This window comes from Lagenorhynchus albirostris, chromosome 6, assembly GCF_949774975.1.
Source record: "Lagenorhynchus albirostris chromosome 6, mLagAlb1.1, whole genome shotgun sequence".
NCBI classification, from domain to species: Eukaryota; Metazoa; Chordata; class Mammalia; order Artiodactyla; family Delphinidae; genus Lagenorhynchus; species Lagenorhynchus albirostris.
The window spans coordinates 65,457,468-65,470,258 of record NC_083100.1 but is presented as its reverse complement, the minus strand read 5'-3'; the positions used below and the strand labels follow the sequence as shown (position 1 = coordinate 65,470,258).

Sequence of the window (12,791 nt, the reverse complement as noted above, 5' to 3'; positions counted from 1 at the left end):
GAGTTGAGCATGTGGACCTGGAATTTATTGAAAGGAGCAGTTAAAGGAGGAGAGGGTTCAAGAACCAAAGGGCAAAATAAAGCATGTCTGGGAAGGGATTCAGAGTGCCCAGAGTAATTCTACTCCAGTTTCTATTCCATCTCTGCTGTGAAAATTTTATCCTATTGTTGATTCCTCTCTCTCTTTATTGTCTAGCTTGAAGAACTAGTAGCTGGAAACCTAGGTCTCATCTCCATGACGAACTCCTCTCCTTAATAGTGTCTCTGTGTTGAATACAGTTACGTTTTTCTCTAACTGATAAAATCTTTCTTTTTCTTCAGGGGCTCATTTTATTAATATCACCTGTAATTTCTAATGTAGAATCCATCATTCCTTCCTGTATATATATATTACAGGTTATATGAAATAGTATAAAACTTACCATATATTATATATCCAGCTGAATAGTTATGTTTCCCCTGGCAGCCAATAAATTCTTTAGTTTCATATTTATCTTTGTATGTATCTATGTGTATATGTATGTATATCTATCCAGGCTCTGGGTTTATCTCTAGTATCTAGCATTCAATAAATGTTGAATGAAAAAAACTTCTATAGTTTTATCCCTTGTGCCTTTCCTTTTTCCAGAAGTGGTCATGACTTTTAAAATTCCTTCCACGGGGGTGGGGTGTGGGTAGTGGTGGTGGGGGGCTGGATGTTGGGGAGAGAAGGAGAGAGGGAGAAAGGGAGAGAGAGAGAGGGAGAGAGAGGGGTGGGGGAGAGGGCGAGAGAAGAGGGAGGGAAAAAATTCCTTATCTCTGCACAAAAATATAATTTATCTTAAACTTCCTTTGTCTTTACCCAGGTCATTTATTACTAGACAGGTGTCATACAGAGTGGTTTACTATTCAGGCTCTGAAACTAGCCCTGGTTTGCATTCCTGGCCATGTTAATTACAAGTTCTGTGTCATATAAAAGCCCTTATAACCCTTCTAAGCCTGAGTTTTTTCATCTATAAAATGAGAATTATCATTGCTTCATGAGTTGTGAATGCTGAGTTCATGCATGGTAAATACTTAGCACAAGGCTGGGCTTAACAGTCTGCTCAATAAATGGTAGCTTTTTCCAACATTTTAAAAACCATATTAAAGTGAATTATATTTATTAAAGAAGCAGAAAGAAAAATTTTAAAGAAGCAGGTATTGATAAATATTAGCATAACAATAAATTTAATTTCAGCATTATCTTCCATATAGCAACTTCTAAAAATATGGAGATATATCCAGTAAACTTCGGATTTTGCTAAGAGGAGTGCTTTTTACATTTTTCAGTTTGTAAGGATCTCTGGTAAGCTTACTAATATTTATTTTACAAAATTAAGTTAATCCAAACGAAGCAAAAATGTTTCCAGTTTCGAACTGTGAACCTGAATGAATAAGCTTTAATGTAAGGCTCATTTTAAAAAAGTTCTTATTACACAAAGTTGCCAACCTAATTTACAAAAGAAAAAGAACCAAAGCTTACCTTGGTTAACAAGTTGTATTTACTATTTTCTTTAGTATCTAAAAAGTAAAATATGTTGTAAGATTTGTTAAAAATAATTCTTTACATAGCTTTTGGAAGGTTAGTGGCAAACACGATTTACAATTAAAAGATATCATTTTCGAACTAAAATCAGTTCATAGTCTTTATGGAATTTACAGAAGCAAGCTTAGATTCAGTTTAAATATTTGAAGCAGTTTCCACATTAAAGCATTTCCAAGAAATAGAAAATTGAGAAGCTTAAATAAAGCACCAGCTGTCACCATGTCACCAAATTAACACTGATTCCTCACTGGTCCCCATCACATGATGGAGAACAGGAGGAGAGAGGGAAGCAACATTTATAGTAAGAAACAGAACTCTGAAATTACATTTGCTTAGGGGATTCCCCAAAGGCATCTTGGTCAGGTTAATACATTTCTGAGGAGCAGAAATAGATTATAATAGTTAAGGCTCAATCAAGATCATGCATTCATAATAAAATACAATTACTGATATTTAAGTGATATTGAATGTCATACAACATATTTAAAGCTTTTCATTAAGTCATCAGTATACATATTTTCCTTCTGAATCCTTTAGGGCTTTGTAGGCACACTGAAATCAATCATCACACAAATAGAATAAATATCTGAATCTCAAACTACAGGGATGCAAGAGACTGCATTTTATGATTACATCAAAACAACAATTTGTGCCTATCTTACTAGTGAAAATTAATGCTTAGGATTTTAAAGTTTTTCAAACATAAAACATTTTACATAGTAATTATGTATGTGATGAAATAAACACAAAACAAAACAGAAAACTTGGAAAGATAAATGTGAAAGTGGAAACTAAGTTGCATACACTGATGTTATAAAACACCACGAACAGCAAACTCACACTTTGATCTCCTAGTTCAGAGTCCACACAGTTTTAGTTATCATTTTCTTTCTGAAAGTTATAAAAATCCATGAAGTGCAGTGAAAAGTACTACAAAGTGGCCACAGTTTCCCAACGAGAAATGAGAAAAATTAGAAAATGTAGGCTATAACTGTAGCTCCCTTTATGCTGATTGTTCTAGGAACTCATTCTCTTAAAGAGAGAATGGTCCTTAGCTGGAACTAGCCAAAAAGATGAGAAACCAGGAATCCAAGAACAATGAAACAACATTAATTCACAAACCAAAAATAAATAAAACCAAAACCAAAAGAAAACCTAGGCTCTAATCAATCGTTTTCAAAAGTGGTTTGAATCAGCCCAAGAGTCTCTTTGATTAATCTCAGAGACACTTTCTAAGAACTGCCTTTCCTCTTCCCCTGATTGGCATCGGCCTAGGCAAGTTTATGATTTAATGGCCTGTAGCATTGTACTATTTTTTAAAATACCATCCCACTTTAAGAAAGTACTTGTTTACTTGTAATTAAGTCCCATTAGTAGTGACTTGAATCCCATCAAGTTAAAGTAGACATAAAATGTATAAGTAAGCTCCTTTGGCTACTAATTTCTGCTACTGCCTCCCCCAACCCTCCAGAAGAAGCACACTCCATATAAGCCATATAGAGAAAACAAGTATTGGATTATTAAACAACAGTTTTAACCCGATTTAACTCTGCAGTAATATCAAGGGGTTGTCTTGGTCAGACTGAATATACAGGGGCAAAAGTGAATTGGACGTGGGATCTTGTGAGCACAAGCTTATCTTCCATGGGTTGTAAACAATTGATTTTTAAGTGAAATCTTTAGTTTCTCTGATCTTTGCTTTTATTTCTGATCTAAACTTTTAACATTTGGGGAATATGTAAAGAAGGTGAAAAGGTAGTGAGTGGGATTAGATCTGGCTTTAAATAGTTGACTTTCCCTCAGTTTTGTCAAAATATGAACCTTCTTTGATAGCCTGAACTTCCACGTCCCCATCTATCATATGAATATCTGATGTTTTCTTGTCATTTTGCCTCAAACGGTAACTTTTATAAGCACGCTGAATGATGGTTGCTGAGACTGCCTCTTGTTTTCGTTTCAGAGTAGTTGTAATTGGCTCATATGTGATCTTAAAAGGGTTGGCTAACATAAATCCAGATTCCATCTCTGAAAGAACTTTCTCCATGCTTACATCTTGACTCATAACTCGCTTTGTTAAAGCGAGTAGGATGTCAAGGCAATGAACTCTGTCCCCAACAGCCATGGGAAGATCCATGGCAACGATCTGGCCCTTGTTTGGTTTTGCCATGAAAAGAGGAGGATGAAGAGCAGCTGCAAAGTCTGAAAGCTTGCTAGAGTCTATATACTGGGTTCTATCAGGATCAAACCTCTTCCATACCTGAAAAAATTTCCTAAAATCATCTTCACTCAATGTCTTGGCTTTTTTCTTAGAAGCAATATTTAAAAACTCCATGACAACAACAATGTACATGTTTACAATGATCAGCCATGATATGAGGATGTAACTGACAAAATAAACAATCCCAACAAAGGGGTTACCACAGTCTCCTCTAACCTGAGTCCCAGGGTTAATTTTATCAGGATCACAGTCAGACCATTTACTGTTGAAAACTGCATTGAGCATCCCGTCCCAACCAGCAAATATTGTAACTTGGAAAAGACAGAGCATACTGCTGCCAAAGGTTTCAAAGTTGGACACATCATTAATTCCAGCTTCCTTTTTAACATAGGCAAAATTGTACATTCCAAAGATGGCGTAGACGAACATGATCAGGAAGATGAGGAGACTGATGTTCAACAATGCGGGGAGGGACAGCACCAAAGGAAGCAACAGATCATGGAACACCTTTGGTCCTTTCTCAGGACGCAGGATGTGGATGATCCGTGAGAGAAGTATCAGTTGCACAAGGGAAGGAGGTACAAGGTAATATCCCACCATCAGAGGCAGAAATAGTCCTTGGTGTAGGAAAAGACAAAGCAGGCAACACAATTATTTAGAGGAATATAAATTATTTTACATTTCTTTGGTTTTCTTCTATATGTTAAGGTAATTAATCCTTCCCGTATAACATTTAGCACATATTGAAAGTCTGGGTTAGCCAAATACTAATTGTGGCAATGCTCAGAGTGTCTAACAAAATTTGGAAGAGAATTATTTCTACCATCATTTTCAGAGTATTACAGATCAAGCACTTCTGGAGTCACAGATGGCATGAATTCATAATATAGGACAGTAGTCATATTTTTTTTCCTGATTGCAGTTAGATCAAGAAATTTAATTCAACCCAACCTTTATTGGATACCTCATAAAGGCGTCAAGAAAATATGCGGAGATGAGTGACATGACTCCTATCCTCAAAGACCCTATAACCTAGGGAGTAGAGGTAGATATTTAAACTAACTATAATGCAAGGCAGAAAGACCTAGTGGATAAACACAGTTTAAAAAATATTTTGTATTCAGTGATCACAGATTATAATTTGATTTATTGACTTCATAAATAGTATCTGGGACCTTAGGAGCTTTAAATGTGAATTGAATAAATGAGTCTTCGCCAAGAACTTTTCTTTCTGGCAATGGTGGGAGGATGATGGCACTATGAGAGGGAGATATATAACTATAGAGCAAGGTGAAATTATAATTACCATAAAAAACATAAGGGATGCTCTCTGAAAGTACTGGAGAGGGTGTGGTTCATTCTGAGTTGAGAAGGTGGAGAAGGGGAAAATCCCATGAAACTTCTAAATGAGATGGTATGTTTGCTGAATCTGGAAGGATCATGTCTCACGTTTCTGTTAATTTGGTCACTGTCAATGATGGCATTCTCTCTGACGTTCTATCTTACATATACCCTCATTTCCACAGTGCTTTAGTGAACTTTCTACTCTGACTCAAATTTTCATTTCTCCTCAATCTCTCAAACGCTTCCATTATGCAGGAGGTTTCCCTACTTAATTATAAACACATTTTTACTTCTTCATCACTAAATTTTCTTCACTTCCTTTCTTATCTAAAAGCTGACTCTATCTTGAGGACACTATTTCCCTTGCAACACTCTCAAGCACAGATAACTCACTCTTTCCCAGTCCACATTTCTCAGGGTAGAAAGATGGAACAAGCAAGCATCTTTCCCTCTTTCCAATGTGATTTTCAGATACTTTTCCTTCACATTAATTTTATAAACAAAAAAGAAATTTTTGAGTTTGTGGACCATGACATTCAACTCTACCATCTCCTACCATTCCTTGGTTCTATGATCTATTCATTCTCCCTCACTCATATTCATTGGAGACTTTGGTACATGGCTCACTGTCACCCTTTCCACCCCAGCACCTACCATCAACAACCCATTGAAAGGCTAGCCCTCCAGTATTTGGCTTTCTTAAATTTTAATAATCTCCATCATTTTACTGTAGACACACCCATCTATGGCCACATTCTGCACCCAGGATACCTGACCTTCTGAGATCTCAAATTCAAACATCTTTATCTCGGACTGCAATTTCCTCTCCTTCTAGATGTCTGATTCAGTAACTCTCATTTCAATCTCATGGGGCTCTTTAATTCTGTTTTCCTCTGTTTTCTTCCTACCAGCCCTTTCCTGACTTTACATACTTTTCTAGCAAGCTTCTTGTACTTGTCTATCAATATTAGCTGCACTGCCTCTACTACCAGCTGATGAATGAATTTTCTGGGAGCACAACTGAGCAGTTTATCTACATTTTTCACTACTGACTGCATAGAATAGTACTTGACAATAACATTAAATATTGTTTCTACTCTTATGGAGATAACATTATAGTATGTGTCTTATGGGAGGCAGACAATAAACAAACTTTTCTCTGCCTAAAACACTTTTATCTTAGATTCTTGGCTACCTCCTTATCCAATGGGTCTCTATTTAGATTTTTGCTTCTTCCGTGAAGTTTTCTCTGATCTCTACTTACTGATTAGGTGCTCCTTGCTCTGTTGTGCTGTTGTGGCACCCCATGCTTCTTCCCTTATCATAACCTTAATAGCACAACATTAACATGTACTGTTTAATTATCTGCATCCCTTGATAGATTATAAACTATGTATATACAGGAATTATGCCTACTTTGTTTGTAACTGAATTCTTTGCACACAGCATAACATATATTCAAAAAGAGGGTAATCAAGTATATTTGTTAAATAAAGGACTGGGATCTCCAGAGTAAGAGAAAACTTGTAACAAATTCATTAAACCCTAAAACTCTAGTGTTGTGAAAGTAGCAAACAGTTTTAGAGATTAGAGGAAAGGGAACAATAATGAGTTTGAAAGGTTATATCATGCTAAGACATAAAGGTCCTTCTAGTGTCATCTTAGAAAAATAATGTATGTGATATACTGAAGGGGTAATTAAGCATTTATCTGGTGGTCTGTGAAGTAAAGTCTATGTATTAATTCAGAAAGTATTTTTAATATCTTATATCTGTCAGGCATGTGTACATGTATGAATGTAAAAATGTAAGGCATTCCTGCTGGAAATAAAAAGGATCCCTACCTGTTTTGCTTATTAAGAGACTATATCTCAGGAGATATTTACTCTAAGAGCTTGCCTGAATTAATATTATTACAAATGAAAATTTGACTAAACAAAATCTTACCTGTCATAGAGAAAACAACCACCATAAAATCAAAAATGTTCCATCCATTGGTGAAATAGTTATAATGGAAAACGATGAGCTTTAGTACACATTCTCCAGTGTACAGTGTAACAAAAACTGAGTTAATCCAGTAGACAGCAATGTCAATTTTGGGGTTCTGTTCATCACTTTGTATCATAATGGTTATTGCTTGGAAAAATATAAGAACCATGATGATGATATTAAAAACTTGATTTGTTACCAAGTCAAAGACAAATCCTTGGAACTTGTTCTGTGTGTAAAGAAAAAAGATGTAATATTTTTATTAATAAGATATTTATACAGACATATTGTCTTTAGATTTACAGCTTCCCTCCCAGCATAAATAGGAAAATAACTGAAGACTAAGTTTTTACCAAGCAATAACTATAGCACAGAGTAAAAGCAAACAGAAAAACCATCAAAAGCTCTTTCAAAGACTATATTTTAAAAATTTTGTCAAAAGCATTTGTTGTTAAGAATTTTAAAAACACATCTTCATTTGTAAGAGAGAATATATAAAGGAAACTTTTTCAGAACTTAAAAAAAAACCTAGGTATTTCCTTACTCCTGGGCGAGGTACTGGTTTTTGAGAGACTTCACACATCAGCTTCTTCAGTGCATGGTATTGTTTCTTCTGTTTTACTGTTATAAAGATATTTGAGCCTCCCAGGTAAATAAAGGGAAGAAAAAGATATTAAAATCATATTTAATCCAAATTTCATCTTACATTAATATGCGTTTTCGAAAGCTTGGCAATTATTGATTTAATCCTTTAAAAAAGGCTTAACTGCAATGAACTAAATCATGTTTAAACATGTCTGATCTTCTGCACAAAAATTCATACAAAACACAGAGTATACACTGGAAATGATTGATAAATATCTTTTGATGAACTTTCCTGTGGGTAGTCAACCCTATTTTAACTTTTTAGTTACTGAGGCCGACCTCTTGTTAGAGACAAAGGAGAAACAGCAGAGGATATCTGGAAAGGTGACTAAGAAAAGTTGAACTAAAAAGCTAAAGGTAAAGCTGGTTTATACCTTTTAATAATCAGGAAAAAATATAATTGGTCATATATGTGTTTTTATATGTTCATACGTTACTTAATTTTCCAAATACTATTAGAAGATACTTTTCACTATTATTCAAAAAGCACCAGTGTTTACCTCTTCATTGAATCTTCTAGGGATTATTCATCTTTGTGTTTCTAGTGCTAATTTCAGTATCTTATACAGAATATGCAAAGTGAATAAGAGGTGAACATTTAATGTGTTAATCTAGGAATTAGGAATTGTTACTGCCCATGGCAGGACTTGCTCACTTAAAATTGACAGGGGTCATCAGTTTGAAGTCCAGAAGCAAATCCTAGGATATCATCCCATTAGGTTGAAATCCCTAGGAAGATGAAGCATCCAATCCAATGAATATTTCATTTGACCACTGATCTTTCTAATCCCATCTAATTAGTGCAGACTCAGAGTAGTTTGTTTACCAGATTCTGCATGTGGTTAAGCTTTTATGACATGGCCAAAGATGGAATTTCAAGATTAAACTCTTCTTTTCTTTGATTTACCATAAGGCATTCCTACACCTAATAGAAAGTAGGGCCCTCAGGTTAAAATAAGTGAACTTATATGACTTTTGAGATATTTGTATTAATAGAAGCCCTGAAGGGAGTCTTTGTGTGGAGATGGCACCAAACATGGGTTGTTCAATTCTGCCTCTGAATTCTCTCTTATTTGTTTCGAGCACTCCTATTTAGGTCATGTAGTTAGGATTTATGACTCTACTTCTAGCAGAAAAAGCTATTTCAACCGACAAAGATGTCTCTGCTGGTTATGACTCTGAAAGCTTTGAGTATATCAGAGAGTAAAACAGTGTGGTTTATTTTTCTTGAACATCTTTAGATATTTGTGCAGATGCATAACAATGTTATTTTTCAGCATGTCATTATTTACAAACCCATATACAGAAACATTTGTAATTTTTAACTTTTAATCTTGTCTGTCCTTATTTAAATATAGAAAACAATGTAAAAGTGAACATTTCAGCAATATCCATCAATCTGCAGGAACATCAATCATTTTTTTAAAGATTAGTACCAAATAAAAACAATATTAAGCTGGATCCAAAACTAATTATTTGAAGCAGAACATTTTTTTCCCCTCAGACATTGATGAACAAAGAATATTTATACTTATCTTTACTTTATGTTTGTTGAAATTAGCAATAATAGCACCAATCAACATACTCAGAGGAAGAAATAATCCAATGATAATGAAGTCAATAAAGTAACAACACATGTAGATGTTGTCTTCAAAATTAGGCTGCATATCTACCTAAAAGTTAAGTTAAAAAATAAGTGAAATAAGGCAGAACATAGAGGATTTTTAGGGCAGTGAAAATACTCTGTATGGTATTATAACGAAGGGTATATGTTATTATACATTTGTCCAAACCCATAGAATGTACAACACTGAGTGAACCCTATGAACTATGAACATTGGGTGATTATGATGTGTCAATGTAGGTTCGTCTTTGGTAAAAAATGCAGCACTGTGGTGAGGAATGTCAATAATGGAGAGGTGTGCATGTGTGAGAGCAGGGGTATATGGGAAATCTCTGTACCTCCCTCTCAATTTTGCTGTAGATCTAAAATTTCTCTGAAAAAATTGTTTTTAAAAATAAAATAAAAAGTGAGAAAATAAGCAAAATATTTATACTGACCTTTTAAGACTTAGAAAATAATTTATGACAAAAAAAATACAACAGTGATACTTGAGGCAATATTTCCTCCTTGGTCTTTGGTGAAGAGATATCATGGCTTTTATTTGAATTTTAAAATTTATTGCATTGGTTTAATCATTGTTATGATAATCCTTCAAATGGGTCTGTTTGGCCTCAACCATTGTATATAACCCTGGAAGGAGTTCATTGTTCATGAAATATTCAATCTGAAATGTATTTAATTTCTATCTAGCATAAGCATTTGCTTTTACCATGTTAATTACTCAATTATTGCTTGTGTCCTGTCCTTGAATTGCAAAAATGACTTTGTGTGAACCTTAACAGTGGCTCTAGGATTATATTGTACTTACACCAATAGAATCAACTGCTGAATTCATAATAGTGATCCATCCATTAAATGTGGCCTGTAAAAATGGCATGTATTTAATTTTTATGGAAATCTTATGCTTTGTGGCAAATAAAAATTAAAACTCAATCTGTTATTAATACAGTAAAGCATTTGATTAGTAAGGCTGACCACACTTCAATATACTGTGTAATTGAGATCTTTACCACTTTCATTTTTACATTTATACTGTCTATTAACAACTATTTAAAACTACTTAGCTTAATTGTAGTTAATAACTTAAAATATTTTAAGATAGTATTAATAAAAAGAGAGAGAGAGAGCACTGGTTAGATAGATAGATAAATGGTAAATAAATACACGCTGCCCAAGTGTCATAGTTAGTTGTAACTGCTGTATGTGTGCTTCACTATGACAGAGGTAAGACAGGAATTATTCACCACCTTATATCTGCTAGATATTGGGGGACCAAGTAGCCATTCCTCAAAGTACTAAGTAGAAACAAAATAGCAGTAATCTGAGTTAGATCAAAAATTGTGAACCTATTATCTCATCAGTGGTGGAGGAAATAGCTTTGGCCAGTACCTGTCATTTCCTCCATTAGTCCTACCTTTATTTCCACTTCCTTCTCCCAACAGAGCAAGGACTTTTGTCTTTCTAAATGAGCTTAGTATAGTATGTCCCATAACATGTATCTACTAACTAATAATTGCTAAAATAATTTAAAACCAACTTTATTAAGCACCCACATTTTGTCCTTTATGTTCACATACAATATGAATGAACATGTAATTCACAAATTCAAACATGTACTTACTACTTGAAGCAGTGAAAGGAAACTGATTCCAACATTATCAAAGTTCAGTTTTGCATTCTCCCATGGCATGGATTCATTAAACACAAGGCTTTCACATTGACTTCTATTCATGACTTCAGATATAGGAAACCTTTCTCCACTTGTTGGGTCAATGCATTCATAGAATGTGCCAGCAAATAAGTGTACTCCTATGATGCTAAAAGCCAGCCAGATCATAAGGCAGACCAGTAACACATTCCATGTGGGTAAAGTTGTTTTTACCAAAGCTCTCACTACCACCTGGCATATAAAAAACAAACATGTAAACTTTAGGTAAGAAATGTGAAAGTGTTTTAATTAAATTGGAAATATTTATTAATGTAATGTCATATTGAAATAACAACAAAAAAGACCATTTTTAAAGATTTAATAGATCACATCTGGTATTTGAATAACCTAAAAAACAAATTTCAATTAAAAATATATATTAAAGGCCATGAGCCTGTGCTCTAGTGTCAGCCTCAGTGCACCCCAAGTTACCTCACCACCCACACCTGCCCAGACTGTCCTGCTGCCTCCTGCCTGAGCAATTTCAGTGCTAATTAGATGATACCAGCCTCAGATTGCTGATCTTTCTGGAAAGTTTTAACTGTGGAGGAGAAAGGAAATGTCTTAGCTTTAGAAGATAGGCCTGCCTTGAGGGAATGGCAGACAGGTTGAGGGGGCTGGATTTCTAAGAATTAGAGAGAGGCTGGAAGATTATAATAGGTCCTGAGGGCTTCTGAACCCCAACCAGGTCAGCCCAGCACAGCTTCACCCAACACGACCCTTGGAAGGGAAGAAGCGAGGTCCTGGTTTATTAAATGTGAGGAGTAAAATGCCTGCAGTAGAACTAAAACGATCAGAGTGGTTGATGAAAGAAAGAGAGAGAGAGAAGAGAAAAGAAAAGAAGAGAAGAGAAGAAACGAAAAGAAAAGAAAAGAGAAGAAAAGAAAGATTGAAATGTTCGAGTTTTAACAAGCTGCCACATGATAACCATGTGCTGGTCTTAAGATCACATTTTGAATACAGTGTGGCTGACAGGGTCGTGGTGCTCCGGCTGGGTGTCAGGCCTGAGCATTGAAAGTGGTTCAGGACAATGGATTACCAGAGACCTCCTGGCCCCACATAATATCAGTTGGTGAGATGTCTCCCAAAGATCTCCATCTCAATGCTAAGACTCAGCTCCACTCAATGACCAGGAAGCTCCACTGCTGGACACCACATGCCAAACAACTAGCAAGACAGAAACACAACCCCACCCATTAGCAGAGAGGCTGCCTAAAATCATAATAAGTTCACAGAAACCCCAAAACACAACAACAGATTTGTTTCTGCCCACCAGAAAGACAAGATCCAGCCTCATCCACCAAAACACAGGCACCAGTTCCCTCCATAAAGAAGCCTACACAATCCACTGAACCAACCTCACCCACTTGGGGTAGACATCAAAAACAACAGGACCTACAAACCTGAACCCTGTGAAAAGGAGACCCCAAACACAGTAAGTTAAGCAAAATGAGAAGACAGAGAAATACTCAGCAGATGAAGGAGCAAAGTAAAAACCCACCAGACAAAACAAATGAAGAGGAAATAGGCAGTCTACCTGAAAAAGAATTCAGAGTAAAGATAGTAAAGATGATCCAAAATCTTGGAAATAGAATAGAGAAAATACAAGAAACGTTTAACAAGGACCTAGAAGAACTAAAGAGCAAACAAACAGTGATGAACAACACAATAAATGAAATTACAAATTCTCTAGAAAGA

General features: G+C 35.3%; 1 protein-coding gene across 1 annotated transcript in view; it reads right to left on the bottom strand.

Moving 5' to 3' along the window:
• Positions 1–1,181: 1,181 nt before the first annotated feature.
• The window catches only part of SCN7A (sodium voltage-gated channel alpha subunit 7), a 62,591-nt gene continuing 50,981 nt past the window's right edge, over positions 1,182–12,791 (bottom strand). The window contains exons 19-24 of the mRNA XM_060152728.1: positions 11,007–11,285; positions 10,194–10,247; positions 9,297–9,434; positions 7,661–7,765; positions 7,075–7,345; positions 1,182–4,401 (exon numbers count right to left, since the gene is read on the bottom strand). Coding sequence (XP_060008711.1) covers positions 3,347–4,401; positions 7,075–7,345; positions 7,661–7,765; positions 9,297–9,434; positions 10,194–10,247; positions 11,007–11,285 — 1,902 coding nt within the window. The 3' untranslated portion in view covers positions 1,182–3,346. The remainder of the gene's footprint in view (positions 4,402–7,074; positions 7,346–7,660; positions 7,766–9,296; positions 9,435–10,193; positions 10,248–11,006; positions 11,286–12,791) is intronic.